Source organism: Marmota flaviventris, chromosome 1 (genome assembly GCF_047511675.1).
Source record: "Marmota flaviventris isolate mMarFla1 chromosome 1, mMarFla1.hap1, whole genome shotgun sequence".
In the NCBI taxonomy this organism is placed as follows: domain Eukaryota; kingdom Metazoa; phylum Chordata; class Mammalia; order Rodentia; family Sciuridae; genus Marmota; species Marmota flaviventris.
In genome coordinates, this window is record NC_092498.1 from 136,098,724 (window position 1) to 136,116,080 (window position 17,357).

At 40.4% G+C, this 17,357-nt stretch overlaps 1 protein-coding gene across 7 annotated transcripts in view; it reads right to left on the reverse strand.

The window, feature by feature from the left end:
- Window positions 1–3,799: 3,799 nt before the first annotated feature.
- Ccdc62 (coiled-coil domain containing 62) overlaps window positions 3,800–17,357 on the reverse strand; it is a 42,664-nt gene continuing 29,106 nt past the window's right edge. For 6 of the 7 annotated variants that reach the window (XM_027921361.3, XM_027921357.3, XM_071616379.1 and 3 more), the window contains 3 exons: window positions 12,756–12,881; window positions 5,128–5,220; window positions 3,800–4,427 (listed from right to left, as the gene is read on the reverse strand). In XM_027921361.3, the coding sequence (XP_027777162.2) occupies window positions 5,167–5,220; window positions 12,756–12,881 (180 nt within the window). In that variant the 3' untranslated portion in view covers window positions 3,800–4,427; window positions 5,128–5,166. The remainder of the gene's footprint in view (window positions 4,428–5,127; window positions 5,221–12,755; window positions 12,882–17,357) is intronic. The other variant, XM_027921359.3, reaches the window with a different exon arrangement.

A 17,357-nucleotide genomic window follows, 5' to 3' on the forward strand; every position in this document is an offset into this window, starting at 1 on the left:
AAGGCTGCACAACCAGAATATTTTTTTTCCCTTATGGTCTTACATAATTTGTAAAGTGAACACAGTTCTGCTCCTCCTTCCTGTGCATCTCTAACAAATGCAGCTGTTACTCTTGGAGTGTGGGGTGTGTCAGGAGCCGCTCCCCCAGCAGCCCAGGTGGGGACTGTGTCAGGCCGAAGCCGGCTGGGGCAGCAGACCCACCAAGTAGAGCAGGGAAGATTCCAAGGCTGTTATTTAAATTATTGGTCATAAGACTAAACTAAAAAACATAAATAAAACCCCAGTTCTCCCCAAGCGTGGCTCATGGCTCCTTTGTTTCCGCTGTTCTTAGCTTCTCTATCAATGTAGATGTGAGGTCCCCCCATAAGAGTACTAATGAGTCTCCTTGCTTTTGAGATGAGGGATAACCTACCTCTAAGAGGGGAAATGCTGCTTTTCAAAGCCTGAGAGTTGTCTCCCCCATCAGACTGAAGCTCTCTGAGGACAGGGACCCTTTCTGTCCCCTCTTCAGTTCCTCACTGTTCACACCAACATGTGAAAGTTGCACTGGACAAGGCTCTCCTCTCCTCTCCACAAAAGAGAGTGATTAATTATCTAATTCCAATCAATGAAAAGCTTCTTTGCCAGCATAACTAGAATAGCAAGAGCTGATATTCATGGCGTGCTTATTTGCTAGGACCTGGGCTAAACCTTTACATGTATCACCTCATCTTTAATCCTCAGCTATTGAATTAAAGCCCTAACAACTAAGGGGCTTGCTTGTTTGCTCTGTGCCAGATGTTTCTCCTTTTCTGGCATGGGACAGAAGCAATTATCTGTAACCTTCAAAGATGTACAAGAGGCCACAACCCCTCTGGATCTACAACCTCTGCCATAGTGATTTTACATTAGCAGCTGTCTAACATTCTTATAAATACACAGCTTATTAGTGTGCTCAGCATTTGGTCAGCAGTATCTCATTTAATCTTCTTTAAAGTTCTGATGGTATTTTTAGCCAAGAAACAGGCTCAGAGGTTAAGAAGGAACCTAAGTTCAGTCCAGTAAATGGGGCATGCAGGATCTAGACCCAGATTGGCCTGATTTCGAAGTCAGTGCTCTTCAGCAAACAGGGAAGCCCATGGCAGTAGCCAGTGACTTTTACAAGGACACTACCATTGCTTGTTTTTTGGGACCCGAGCACTTTGTTAGTTCATCTCCATGAGTTTCAATTTATGTGATGAATCTTTAAGCTACTGGAGGGCAAGGACCGGTCTGGCATAGTGCTATACTCAGTGCCCAGCAGGGCCTCTGGCACAAGGTAGCGTTAAATGTATGGATGTGAAATGAGAGGTTAAGAGAAAAGCAACCCCCATAAAGTGGGACACTGCAATACAAGATTATTTCATGAAACCACATTCCAGGAATACAAGGATACAAACTACCCCATCCTAAATGTCATCCTTCATCTTCCAGAACATCTTCAGGAGAACTGATTCCTCGTGCCATTTTGGTGCATCTTGAGGATTGTTTATTTCTCCCTCCAGGGTATCACAAATACAATGCATTTGGGCTGTAAATCAGACCCCATTTTAGGGAAAAACTAGACAGCATCTACATCATTTGGATTCTCTAAAAGGACATGTCCTGCAATGCCCAGGATGCCTCACTGATGCACACATGTGATCTGGCCCCAGTCTTTATCCAGCTTCATCTTGCACCATCCTGGTCCATCAGGTCTCTAAATGCATCACACTTCTTTCCAGCTCAGGGCCGTTGCACATGCTATTACTATGGTCTGGAATTATCTCCCTCTTCCTGTTTGCCTGGTTAGCACCTACTCATCTTTCAGCTCTTGGTTCAGATGTCATTTCTTCAGAGAAGCCTGACCTATGTCCCTAATTGTACACAGCTTTATTTCATAACACTTAGCAGTCTTCATGACCTAGTATGTGATGTTTTTACTAAGGTCTGTCTCCCAGATTAGGATATAAGCAAGGATTGCTCTGCTCACTCTTGTGTCTCTAGGGGCCAGCAAAGCCCTACTACGTGCTCAAAATGGCTTTGTTCTTTTGTTGTTGTTTTCCCAAGCATGCACTGGCTGAGAACCTTCAGAAGTTTTCCTTCACAGGGCTGATTAACAAGCTCCTGAGACACCATCCAGGTTTTAACCTACTTCGTCAACTGCAGTCCTGATGAACGTGTCTGGTTTCTTAACTTGATGGTATTCACTGTTCTCCAGCACACCAGAGGCTGCTGCGATAATTCTCCCCAAGGCTTAGCAAGATGAACCTTCCTGCAATGTGCCCTAACAGAATCACCATCAACTGGCTCAAGGGAAATGGCATTGAGCAACTACAAAGCCACCAGCTTGCTACAGGTGTCACCATAGAGGGAAGACTAAAGTCAGGGCCACAGCAAACCCAGGATCAGTAGGCCAGAGCATGACAAGGTTTCCACCCTTGGCCTGCCTCCCAAAGGCAGCCAGGCAGCCTCATCCCATGCTGCCTCTTGGTTCTGAGCTGTTGGCACCTTTTGGCTCAAATTGTTCTTAGTGTTTATGATCAACTTGATTCAGAACTTCTTTCTTTGAGGTACTTCTATTTCTGTTTTAAAAATCTGTTCACAAATTCTTTTTCAATGACTTTTCCAATGCCAAGATGATTGCTGGCAGACAAATCAGAGCATGATTCAGTGGCTCCTCTTAAAATGATCTGATGGTCTTAAGAATGATGATGATAGCCCTCCTGTAAGCCCAGTGGCTCAGCAGGCTGAGGCAGGAGGATCCCAAGTTCAAGGGCAGCCCCAGCAAAAGTGAGGTGCTAAGCACCAAGGAGTGCTTTACCATGGAGCCACTTTCCCAGCCCTTTTTATTTTATATTTTGATACAGGGTCTCAACTAAGTTGCTGGAGCTAGCCTTGAACTTAAGATCCTCCTGCCTTGGCCTACCTATTCGCTGGGATTACAGGTGGGTACCATCATACCTGGCTAGGATTTATATATATATTTTGGTACTGGGGACTGAACCCAGGAGCACTCTACCACTTAGCTGCATCTCAGCCCTTTTTATTTTTTATTTTGGGACACGGTCTTGCTACCTTGTCTCTAAATAAATGCAAAATAAGGCTGGGAATATGGCTCAGTGGTAAAGTGCCTATGAGTTCAATCTCAGGTACAAAAAAAAAAAAAATCCTTTAGTTTCCTAAAGTTTTCCTGTTAGCATCTCGTCGGTGTTCCCTTTCTAGTAGGCAGGGTGATGTGTGTGATCCCAAACCTGTCATACAAAGGGAAAAATTTAATATTTTGATTCTCAGATTGGAAGCCAGCCTACCCCAGGGGTAGTTTATGTACCCGACTTGGCAAGCGCTGGTTTTGGATCAACTACACCTTTCTCAATCTTATTCTGAACAACTAGCCTGGGGAGAAAGCAAGTATTTATAAAGAATGCAGCCAAACCTTGCCCAACTTCTCTTTTCAGCACCCTAATTAAAAAGGCTAACTGGGGCGGCTTTTCCACTCTCATGAAAATCATCTCCGAAGAAACACTGAAACCTTCAACAAAGGCGCATTTATCCAGTACAACAGAACTTTGATATCTGCAATGATTAAAAAAAAATACATTCCCATTCCTAAGGAAATTAACTTGCCAGTTCAGTTTAAAATAACACCTTCCTTATTTTATTCCTATATAATTTAAAAAAACAAAAGTTTTTTTTTTTTAGTATTAAAAATATTTTTTATTGACTGAAGCTGATCAGTTCTCTTAGAAGGAACACAGAGCACACATTATATTCTTTAAAAAATAAAATTTACAAGTTAAAATGGAAGTGTTTTAATCCTTTAATATAAAAAAATTCATATGAAACTTGGTTTTCCAGCAAGCTTTTGTTTGAGTTACGGACCCAGGCAAGACAGGGCTCTGCTGGCTTAGGACAGATGGACCTCACCTGTCAGCCTCCAAGGTGATATTTTCCCTTAAAAACATTTTATATCATATCATCTCATGTCTGTTAACACAGCAAAGCCCAGCGTTAAAATTGTATGAGAAGAGAAAATTATTCCTCATATATCTGGAGCTGACTCTGATGTTCAAGGTTTAGGAAAGCAGGTGGTAAGGTGGCATCTACACACAGGCGCTCACCTGACCTCCCATGTGAAGAGTCTTCAGTGCCCAGCTACAGTCTGCACCTTTACAGAGACCTTTTTCCTTCTTAGCATAATTCCAACTCCGTGTACATACAATAAGGCCTTACTGCTTACAAATGGAAATATTTCTTAGACATGAAAATGGTTAACTGAAAACAACAGATGTTTTAAAAAATAAACTTTTAGTTTCTGCTCCGCTTTGGTGTTAAATGCTGCCTGTGAAGGATCACAGTCATCTCTTGTTCTAAGGTGAAGTCACATTGATGTCTGCTTTCTGCCCTCCATATAGATGAGAAATCTGGCGCTGGGGGAGGAAACAGAGCAAACAGTGAAAACCAGCAAGCACCGGACAGCACTGAAGCTCCCAGGGTGGAAGACATTCACCACACATCCTGGTTCCAGCAGCATAAGGTCATGTGACGTGTCACAAACACAAAACTCCCTAGCAAGAGAGCAGCATAAGAGGGAGAGGAACAGGGAGCTGGGGCAACTCAACTTCCTGTCTTCCCAGCTCCAGCTCTTATGTTCACGGTGAAGAGATGGGCAATACCGTTGCCGTATCAAACTGAATTCTGAAGTAACTGTGTACCTGACATGAAAGTCTGACACAGGAGATGCAAACCAAGAAAGTGCTTACTGGGTCTGTCCACTTTCTGATGAAACCTGAAACCCCAGAAACACTTTTCTTATCAGAGAGCCATCTAGGTGAGAGACTGAAATGTTAATTTAGAATCTGATTTTTAAAGCTGGATCTATGTATTAACTTCCTTAGATTTAAAATTTTATGTACTCAGAATAAGAGCTTTTAATCTGTATTTCTCTCACAAGTAGTTGACATTTTACTTTGACTGAATTTAGAAGGTATGTACAGTATAAATAGGCCAAGCGAAAAAGAGGATTACTGGCCAAACGAATGCATGGCCTTGACTCCACATTATCAATATCCCAAGTTACTTATTAAATGTTAACTAAGATATAAGGTGAGATAAGCAAAGGTGACTTACCCAAGATAACAATGAATATTCAAGTTGACTTTGTTTTTTTCAATGACTGACAAAGGTATTCTTTTGATCTGACTCTTCTGAGACTTCTAAGTTCTAAAAAACAATCCCCAAGTTAGTACTTAGGATAGAGAAACTAGAAAAAAACAAAGACAACTATATGCAAATATAGTAGACATGCATTTAAAAAAAACCTTAGGAAATAGAAGAAGTACAACCAAGTGCAGGGTCTGGTGGCACACACCTATAATCACAGCTATGTAGGAGGATCCCAAGTTTGAGGCCAGCCTGGGCAACTTGGTGAGAGCCTGTCTCAAAAATAAAAAGGGCTGAGGATATAGCTCAGCGGTAGAGCACCCCTAGGTTCAATCCCTGGTACCTCCCCAACACTGAAAAAAGAAAATGATCAGACAAACCACAATATGCTAAAAGAGACCCATGGTTCCATAAGCTTTCCCAGCCTGCCACAAAAAAGATTTAAGACCCCTAAAGAAAGAGCTGGAACGCCCGGTGGTAGCACTAGCCTGTATAGCCTTTCAGGATAAGAACAAGCTATTCCTGCATCCCAGCTGCCCTGCCTCATAGCTAAGCAGGGTCCCAGGGTGTGGATGTGCACTGCTCACCTCTCTCTTGCTGGACAACTGGGCTGCAGCTTGTCTTTTTTATAAAGCAACACTGCAATGAAAATCTGTACTTATGCCATTTATGCCCATGCAGAAGTGTCTGTAGGAGAGATTCCCAAGTGACATTGCTTTGTCAAAGGCTCAGTTCTTTTTAGCTTTTAGAAAACCCTGCCATTTCCCTACCAGGAGGGCCAAATCATTTTGGGCTCCCCAGAGATGTCGGAGAAAGCCTGTTTCACAGCTCTGAATCACCACTCTTGTCTTGAGCTACAGACGGCAACGCCTTGGTGACACAGGGTGCTCAGAACTTTACCCTGCTTCCTTCTTGAAAAAATTTTTATTTTTTCAAAATATTTGCTTTTCCTGTTTCTATCTGTACCAAGTTCAAAGGCATGGGGGAGGAGTACATAAAGTGTGTTGCCAAGTAGACTTCTACTATTTAAATTATGCTTTCCCATCCATTTCTACAATCAGCTAATTCAGTGGAAAGAATATTTTTTTCCAATTAAATGATTTTCTGATTCTATGTGGGACGTTGAACAAAAGGAGATATAGCCCCTTTTCCTCAGTGTAAAATGAAAATCTTGGATTAGATATTTCTTCTGGGTCTAATTAGCTCAAAAATTCTTTTTTTTTTTTTTTTTTTGAGAAAAATTCTGGGAGCTGGGGTAGAAAGGCACTAGGGATTGAACCCAGGGATGCTTTATGACTGAGCTACATTCCCAGCCCTTTTTATTTTGAGGCAAAGTCTCACTAAGTTGCTGAAGGTCTTGCTAAGTTACCAAGGCTGGCCTCAATCCTCTTGCCTCAGCCTCCTGAGTAGCTGGGATTACAGGCATGATTCAAAAATTCTCTGAAGCTAAGCTTGCACTAACTTCAAATAGCTTTAGCATTTTTTTTCAATCTATACCTAAGGTCACAGTCTTGCCTTTTTTCCTATCAGTTCCATTCAAGGTAGTTACCAAGCATCCTCAGTAGCATGTAATCAATCATTATGTACCATGATGTGTACTCTGATGGAAATAAATACACACACACACACAGATCCACATTATGAAGACCAAAATGAGGGAGTTTATTCCTATCTTAGACAGGAATGTGTTAGCTTTTTTATTACTATAACAAAATATCTGAGATTATCAACTTTTAAAAAGAGGAAAGGTTTGTTTTGACTCTCAATTTTGATCCAGATCAGGTGAATCCATAGTTTTTGGACCTGTGCAAGGCAGCATGTCATGGAGGGAGCAAACAGCAGAGGAAGTCCATCCATCCAAGGCCGCAGTGAATGAGAAAGAGGAGGGATGGGGTCCCAATATTCTCTTTGCGGGCATGCCCCAATGACCGCTCCCCTTTCTACTAGGCCCAGCCTCCTAAAAGATTCACTACCTCCTAATAGCAACATGAACTGGGCAGTAAACCTTTAGCACAAGGCCTTTGCGGGACATTCGGATCTAAATTATAGCAAACCCTAAAAAAGAGGTTACAAGAAGAGCCTGGAGCCAGAGCCTGAAAGACAGGCCTGTTGTAACACTTGCTTTGAAAACAAGAGTGGGTTACAGCAATCTGGTATGTTAGTGGACAATTTGGGCTTAATGTGAAGTTTGCATTTATGTACGATTTTGTCCACAAGGAACACTAGGCACATTGTCCCAGGTGAACTGGGCCATGATGGGACTACTCAAGACACACTCACCCTGAAACATTCCCCAGCCCATGTTGTGAGTCACACACAGTTCCAACTGCTGCTACAACTTTCCACCCAGCAACAGCCCTGCACCACTTCTCAACAAGCCAATCTACAAGCAGATTCAGGTCCCCACTATACGTACTGTGGTAATTAAGTATTTCATAGCCATTTAACATGTATAAAACTGCTATTTTGTAACATACCTTGTATGGGGGCGGGTATTGGGGATCAATCCTGGGCATCATACATACTAGGCAAGTGCTGTACCCCTGAGGAACATCCCCAGCCTTTTTTTCTTTTTTTAAAAACAGGGTCTCATTAAGTTGTCTAGGCTCACCAGGAATTTGTGATCCTCCTGCCTCAACCCTCAGTCCTCTGAGTAGCACATATCTAACTTTTATTTAAATGTTTCTAGGGCTAGGAGAATAGCTCAGTGGTACAGTACATGCCTGGGACCTTGGTTTCAATCCCCAGTATCACAAAGAAAAGAAGTGAGGATTTATTTTTACTTAAATTGACAAAAACTGTATATATTTGTGTTGTGATGTTCTGAAATATGTATACATTTTGGAAGGACCAAATCAACCTCATGTACTTATCATTTAAAAAAAATCTACTCTCTCAGCAATTTCAAGTGTATAATACATTGTTATTAATTATGCTCACTATGTGGTATAATAGATCTCTTGAACTTATTCCTCCACTGACTGAAAGTTTGTATCTTCTGGCCAACATTTCCCCTTTTCCTCCACCCCTCTAGTCCCTGATAACTACCATTCCACCTTCTGCTTCTGTGAGGTTGACCATTTTATTTAAAAAAAATGTTTTTGGTACCCAGGGGTGCTCTACCACTGGGCTACATCCCAGCCCTTTTTATTTTATTATTTTGAGACAGGGTCACAACAAATTGCTAAGGCTGGCTTTGAACTTGCTACTCCCTACCTCAACCTCCCAGGTTCTTAGCATTACAGTTGTGTGCCACTGTGCCCCCTAAGTTTATCAGATCATGTAGCTGCATGTTAATCAGACCATGCAGTATTTGTCTTTCTGTGCCTGGCTTATTTCACTTAACAACGTCTCCTAGATTAATCCATGTTGTCACAAATGATAGGATTTCCATTTTCTTCTTCTTTTTTCTTTTTTGAGGGACAGGGTCTAGCTATGTTGCCCAGGCTGGTTTTGGATGCCTAGGCTCAAGTGATTCTCCCACTCCAGCCTCCTGCATACCTGAGACTACAAGCTCCTCTACAATGTCCATCTTAGAGCTTTCTTCTTCTTCTTCTTCTTTTTAATATTTATTTTTTAGTTACAGGTGGACACATACCTTTATTTTATTTTTATGTGGTGCTGAGGATCAAACCCAGTGCCTCCTGTGTGCTAGTCGACAATCCCAGCCCGGGAGCTTTATTCTTCTTTAAAGGTAACCTTTGTAACTACCTGTTTAGGTTTCTGGAAGGAGCATGCTGATTCTAACATGGCAAATATGCTAACTTTTGGATCATCTGTGTCACAGAAAACTGCTATGTGACAGCTCATTGTAACACAATGCCAACTGAAGATAGCATGCAAGAAATGCCAGCGAGTATTTCAGGGAATGTGCCAAAGACACCTGCTCCCCCTATTTCTATTCAACATTTATATGAAGATCCTAGCCAGAGCTGTAAGAAATCAGGCATAAAGACTGGGAAAAAATAAGTTTCTTTCTTTTTCTTTTTTTTTTTTTAAATTGTACTAGGGATTGAATCCAGGGGTGCTATATCCCTAGTCCTTTTTATCTTTTTAAATTTTGAGACAGGGTCTCACTAAATTGCTGAGGGTCTTGCTAAGTTGCTGAGGTTGGCCTAAAACCTGCAATCCTCCTGCCTCAGCCTTCCTAGTTGCTGGGAATTATAGGTATACACCACCATGCCCAGCAAAATTTTCTTTGCTCACAAACGCCATGCTTGTCTATTAGAAAATATAGAATAGATGAATGCAGCAAAGTTCCTATTTACAGTATTTATATCAACAAATAATGAAAATACATTCTCAAACCTTAAAACACCATGTATAATAGCCTCAATAAACAAAATATTAGGAGAGAAATTTAACAAAAGATATACAGGATCCCTACAATGAGAACTATAAAATATGGTAAGAGAAAAAAGGAAAACATAAATAAGTGGAGAGGAATACATAGGAAGATGTTTATCATTAGCCAACAAATGCAAATTAAATCTCAATAATATGCTAATTCATATTTACCAGAACAATTTAGATCAAATATGATGACATAAGTATATATTGGTAAGTATACGGAACATCTACAACACTTATACACAGCTAGCAGAACTAACTTGAAAAACAATTTGGCAGTTTATTAAGAAGTTAAATGTACACCTATTTTTTTTTTTAGTTGTCAATGGACCTTTATTTATTTATTTATTTATTTTTATGTGGTGCTAAGAATTTAACCCAGTGCCTCACACATGCTAGGCAAGCGCTCTACCACTGAGCTACAACCCCAGCCCAAGTGTACATCTATTCTTTTGTTCTTTTTTTTTTTTTTTTTGGTATTGGGGATTGAACCCAGGGGTACCTTACCATTGAGCTACATCCCAGCCCTTTTTATTTTTTTATTTTGAGAAAGGATCTTGCCACAATGGAGAGGCTGACCTCCAAGCCACCCTCCTGCCTTAGGCTCTGGAGTCTCTGGGATAATAGGTATGTACCACCAGGCCCAGCTAATATACATTATTGTATCACGAGCAACTCTACTTCTCGGTATTAACAAAAAAGGAAAATATACATACATAAAAACACTGGTATAAAAATGTCCACAGTAGCTTTACTCATAGTAGCCACAAAGAGGAAACAAATGTCCCACCAAGAGGAGAAAAAATAATCGGTGGAAGAGTCACATAATGGAATACTACTATGCAGCAATTAAAAAGGAACACAGTGCTGATACACAGCCTGGCTGAAGCTCAGTCACACTGAAAAAGCTGGAGAGCGCACATGCCATACTGCTCTACTTTCACAAAGCTCTGGAATAGGCCAAACTAGTCTCTCATGATAAAATCAGATCAGAAACTGCACACAGTGGTAAAGAGGGATTCACTTCAATGAGCATAAAGGACCTCTCGGGTGATGGAAACGCTCTGTACCTTGATTGGAATACTGGTTGCATGGGTGGATACACATTTGTCCAAACTTATCAAACCAGTTTTTTTATATCAGTTTTTTATTAAAGTACTAAAATAATCATTAAAGACATTCTTAATAAATGTCTTCATTTTATTGTATGGCATTATACTCCAACAAGGTTCTTTTTTCTTTCTTTTCAGTGTTGGGGATGGAACCCTGGGTCTCACGCAAGCTAGGCACACACTCCACCTCTGAGCTGCACCCCAGCTAGGGTTAATACAAAAGCCTTTCAGTATTCTTGAAGACCTGCTTTGTTTATTTTGGTTTTGGGTCAGGAATACAAAAGAATTTAACTCAGTGGCTTTCAAATATCTTTAAATATTCACATAGCACACCCAAGTAAAGTTCCTTGAATCTTAAAGCACCAGTTCTAAGCTCATATTTTACAATGAGGAAACTGGGCAACTATCCTGATTTCCAGCAATCTTTTCGCTATTTACGATGATGCCATAAAATCTACAGAGTAACTTACATCACTGCCATTGAACTGTTACTATGCTTAAAATAAACAGTTAAAGTTAACGTGTGACCTGGACTTGGTGGCACACACCTGAAATCCCAGAGACTCAGAAGGCTGAAGCAGAAGAATAACAAGTTTGAGGCCAGCCTCAGCAACTAAAGCCATAGCAATTTTAGTAAAACCCTGTTTCAAAATAAAAAACTAAAAGGGGTGAGAATATAGCTCAGTGGTAGAGTGTGTCTGGGTTCAAGCTCCAGTACCAAAAAAAAAAAAGATTTAACATGTCATTCTCCCTGTAAGAATGACAGATTTAGAAAATGACTATTATGAAGTTCCCGATGAAGTAATGTGTTCTAAATAATAATCAGTGAATGCTAAATAATAATCAGTGAATGCTAAAATCATTAAGTGATTTTAGAGAAACCTGGTAATATTCAAGCTCAGGCTGACAAACTCCCAAACACACCCATCAAGCATAACATCTTTAATGGACAACCAGATATTAGGGCCCTCCTGATGTGACAGAACAGGAAGCAGATAGAATGACCAATGCCAAAATTTTAAAAACTCCAAACCCCAAATTGATCAAGAGTCTCATCAAATTGCTAATCTAAATGCCAGTTTTCAGGAATTATGGGGGACACAGGAAAGTGTTAACTCAAAGAGAGAGTCAGTGAGATTCCAAATGTGGGTAACTCTCCAGGACAAATGACCCAGTGTTTCTTCCACACATGAATGGCCTTAAAAAACTAAAGCTAGGGATGAGAGTATAGCTCAGTGGTACAGAGCACGCTTAGCATATGCAAGGCCCTGGGTTCAATCTTCAGCACCAAAGAAATAAAAAGTAGAAAAGACGGAGAAAAAGGAAGAGGAAAACAGAAGAGAAAGAAGGAAGGAAGAGGAGGAAGAGAAAAGTGGGAAGAAAGGAAATGTTGGTCACTACAGAGACTTTAAGGGCCATATCCAAATACAAAGTATGGACCTTGGGTAGATACTGATTTGAACAAAGAGAAAAAAGACATTTTTAAGACAAATGGGAAAAACTTAAGATGGTTTAGTCAACAGATGATATTAAGGATACTGTTAGTTTTGTTGAATATAATAATCTTATGGCTGTTTCTAAAAGTCCATATCTGATACAGACAACTATGAAGTGAAATGATACATTGTCTTACATTTGCCCTAAAACACTTCAGAAGAAAACATGGTTGGATGGGGAGAATAAAACAAAAATGGCAACAAGTTAATGACTGTTAAAGGTGAGTGACTGTTATTATTCTATTTTTCCCATTTGAAATTTTTGTGTATTTGAAATGTTGAAAATTGAAATGTTGTGTTTTTAAAAATCCCCAAGAATTTGGGTTGGGGTTCTAGCTCAGTGGTAGAGTGTTTGGCACCAAGCTCTGGGTTTCATCTGTAGCATCATACACATAAAAAACTATTCCCAAGAATTCATGCTCACATGTCCAAGTAACAGGAATTACAAAGAGGCAGAGGCAGTTTGGATGAAGAGATATTTGAGCCTTTCTCCTTAAAGCAAGCAGCCAACTTCCTACCTCGGAGACATAAAGGAACTCTCATAGTAACAGAAAGGCTGTCTCCTGTGACACCTGCACTCCAGTGCTCATGGAGTGTCCAGATCCTACCCGTGTAGCCCTAAGAAAAGGAAACGCACACTTCTGGTACTGCTGTCGAAATTCTCACAGCTGATGGGCAACAGTGTGCTCAGCTCCAGATCCGTGACCATTTGCCGAGATTCTGCCAGCAACCGCTGAAGCTTACTTGTGGGTGAGAAGTCTTCCTAGAAGGATTAATAGTTTGAGCATTCATAAAATTGAGAAATATTTTTAAGTGTTTATATTTACAAACACAACTTTTAGTCACAAGTTGTAGCTACCTGTTAATATTTGATTAGATATTGCAAAGTAAGACATCAATATTAATCAAATTCCTTTTATTTCTTAGAACCTACTCTGTTAAATAATGTGATTTTAACAGAATTTTGCTACAATTTACTTTCTTTTTTTTTTTTTTTTTTTAAAGAGAGAGAGGAGAGAGAGAGAGAGAGAGAGAGAGAATGAATTTATCTATTTTTTTGGCGGACACAACATCTTTGTTTGTACGTGGTGCTGAGGATCGAACCCGGGCCGCACGCATGCCAGGCGAGCGTGCTACCGCTTGAGCCACATCCCCAGCCCCTACAATTTACTTTCCTAAATAAATTTTTGAAGGCATAATTAGCAGATCCAAATATCTGCATATGGGACTTCAATACTAAGGGCCTATAAGCTTTTAGAACATAAAGCTGTGCTTTCATTTATTCTTGTTACTTTTCAACTTTGGGAGCTGGGGAGCTGACTCAGTGGTAGACACTGGCCTAGCATACACGAGACTCTGGGTTTCATCCTCAACACCACAAAAATACAACACCACACGAAATAGCATCATGTAATATTTATGTATGTACTTTTTTAACATTTATTTTTTAGTTGTAGGTGGACACAATACCTTCATTTTTATTTTTATGTGGTGCTGAGGATCGAACCCAGTGCTTCATGCATGCTAGGCAAGCACTTTTCCTCTGAGCCACAACCCCAGCCCCTATGTATGTACTTTTATGTAGCAAAAGAATAAAAACAATGTGTAATCAACTTCAGAATGGTGGTTAACTGGGAGGGCCTGGAGAAAATGGCAGGTGGGATTCCTACTTTATTACCTCAAAAAGAAAAATAAAGCAAATATCCTAAAATGTAAACATCTCATAAACCCTAATGTAGGTGCACAGTTGCTTCCTCTTCTTCCTCTGTTACCTGGTACTGGGGATCGAACCCAGGAGGCTTTATCATTGAGTTACAACACCAGTATCCTCTTCTTTCTTTTTTAAATTTTGAGATAGGGCTTCACTAAATTGCTTAGGCCTAGCTAAGATGCTGAGGCTGGCCTTAACTTGCAATCTTCCTGCCTCAGCCTCCTAAATCACTGGGATTACAGGTATGCACCACTGTGCCCAGTTATAGCCTTCATTTTTCTAATGCTTAAAATATTTATTTGCTAGGTATAGTGGCAAACACCTATAATCCCAGTGGTTTTGGAAGCTGAGGCAGCAGAATCCCAAGTTCAAAGCCTCAGCAACTTAGTGAGACCCTGTCTCAAAATAAAAAAATAAATAGGGTTGGTGATGTGGCTCAGTGGTTAAGCATCCCTGGATTACATCTCCAGCGTATACATACACACATACACATACACTTACACATTCACATACACACACACACACACACTCACTCTCTCTCTCTCTCTCATTGGAAAAGGCTATTTCCAAGGATCCTTAGGGCAACCATACAAACAAAAGGTTTCATACTGCTATATGCAGTGGCTCACACCTGTAATCCCAGCAGCTCGGGAGGCTGAGACAGGAAGATCGCAAGTTCAAAGCCAGCCTCAGCAATGGCGAGGAGCTATGCAACAACTCAGTGAGACCCTGTCTCTAAATAAAATACAAAATAGAGCTGGGGATGTGGCTCAGTGGGCGAGTGCCCCTGAGTGCAATCCTTGGTACAAAAATAAAAATTAAAAAAAGGCTTCATATCCTTCAAGGGGGCTGCTGTTTGTGGTTACTGTACAAAATATTTACTAATTAAAAATAAAAGCAAGAGGGGCTCAGTGGTAGAGTGCTTACTTCTCATGCATGCGGTACTGGGTTCGATCCTCAGTACCAAATAAAAATAAATAAAGATACTGTGTCCATCTACAACTAAAATAAATAAATAAATAAAAATAAAAGCAGAAGTGTGGTAGGACACACCAATAATCCCAGCTATTGAAGAGGCAGATGCAGAAAGATTAGTTTTTTTGGTTCTGGGGACTGAACCCAGGGACACTTTACCACTGAGCCACATCCCCAGTCCTTTTTATTTTTTTTATTTTGAGACAGGGTCTTACTAAGTTGCTGAAGATCTCACTGAGATACTGAAGCTGGCCTCAAACTTGCCATGTGGCCAGCCCAGGCAACACAGACTCTGTTTCAAACATAAAAACTAAAGCCAGGAGTGGTGGCACACACCTGTAATCCCAACAACACGAGAGGCTAAGGCAGAAGGATAACAAGTTTGAGGCCTCAGCAACTTAGCATGATTCTCAGCAACTTATCAAGACCCTGTCTCAAAATTTAAAAAATAGCTGGGTGCAATGGCACATGTCTGCAATCCCAGTGGCTCAGGAGGCTGAGGTAGGAGGATCTCAAGTTCAAAGCTAACCTCAGCAACTTAGTGAGGCCCTAAGCAACTCAGTGAGACTCTTGTCTCTAAAGAAAATTTAAAAAGGGCTGAGGATGTAGCTCAATGGTTAAGTGCCCCTGAGTTCAATCCTCAGTCCCAAATAACTAAGTAAATAATACAAATAACTTAGTGGTAAAGGGCCCCTGATTCAATCCACAGTACCAGAAAAAATTAAAATAAAATAAATTAATTAATTAAAAGGTGCTGGGGCTGGGCTGGGTAGCGCACACCTGTATTCCCAGCGGCTCAGGAGGCTAAAACAGGAGAATTGCAAGTTCAAAGCCAGACTCAGCAATGGCGAGGCATTAGGCAACTCAGACCCTATCTCTAAATAAAATACAAATAGGGCTAGGGATGTGGCTCAGTGGGCGAGTACCCCTAAATTCAGTCCCCAGTACGCGCCCCACTCCCCCCACTCCAAAAAAAAGTGCTGGGGATGTGGCTCTGTGGTAGAGTGCTTGCCTAGCATGCATAAAGCCTTGGGTTCAATCCCCAGTTCTGTGCAAACAAAACAACAACAACAACAAAATTAAGCTGGGCATGGTGGCACACACCTGTAACTTAAGGGACTCAGAAGGCTGAGGCAGGAGGATCACAAGTTTGAGGTCATTCTGGGAAACTTAACATGACCTGGCCTCTTAAAAAAAAGAAAAAAAAATGGCTGGGGTGGGTATCTCAGTGGCAGAATATCCCAGGGTTCAATCCCCACTATCACAATAAAAAAAAAAAAATGGACATACATACATATTTATATATTAAACACCTAAAAGACCCAAGGGGCACTTTGCCTAAAGCCAACTGATGTTTAAAGAAAAAAGTGGGTAATTTGGATTTTGATTAATCACATAATCCAGACAAAACACTGACTTGTAGGCTCTAGCCTTGTATAAAGCCATTAATTTAAAAATAATTGAGCCTGTGGATTGGGGTTGTAGCTCAGTGGTAGAGCGCTTGCCTTGCATGCGTGAGGCCCTAAGTTCAGTCCCCAGCACCACATAAAAATAAACAAATAAAAATAAAGATATTTTTTAAAAAAAGACTGAATCTTCTTTAAAAAAATAATAATAATAATTGAGCCTATAATCCCAGTGACTCTGCAGTTCGAGGCAGGAGAATCGCAAGTGTGAGGCCAGCCTCAGCAGTCTAGGGAGACCCTGTCTCAAAATAAAAAATTAAAAACGGTCTGGGAATGTAACTCAGCAATATAGTGCCCCTTGGCTCTAACCCTAGTAACACATACACACACACACACCTGAAAAAACTGAGATAAAACAATATGTCCTGGGTGGGCTTGAAAAACTGCATTTCTGGCAAGTTCTCAGGTGATGATGCTTCTAGTCTGAAGAACATATTTTTTATTTAAAAATTTTTTTTTTTTTAGTTGTAGATGGACACAATACCTTTGTTTATTTATTAATGTGGTGCTGAGGATCAAACCCAGTGCCTCACACATGCCAAGCGAGTGCTCTACCACTGAGCTACAACCCAGCCCCCTGAAGAACATATTTTAAACAAAAACTCCTACTCTTGGGCTAGGATTGTGGCTCAGCGGTAGAGTGCTCGCCTAGCACGTTCGAGGCCCCAGGTTCGATCCTCAGCACCACATAAAAATAAATAAAATAAAGATATCGTATCCAACTATAACTAAAAAATAAATATTAAAAAAATAAAACTCCTACTCTCAACAACTCCATCTTCCTTTTTTTCCCCTCTTCCTCTAGGCTCTGTAGGTAAAGAATCATAATATGGAAATAAAACTTTTGCAAAATTAAATTTACTGAATCAAAGCTTATTTTTCCTATTCATTATCTGAAATCAGATGGTAAACCAATTTTAATTATCTTTTTTTAAATATTTATTTTTTAGCTATAGTTGGACACAATATCTTTATTTATTTATTTTTATGTGGTGCTGAGGATTGAACCCAGGGCCTCACACACACTAGTTGAGTGCTCTACTGCTGAGCCACAATCCCAGCCCTTAATTATCTTTTTAAAAAGGAG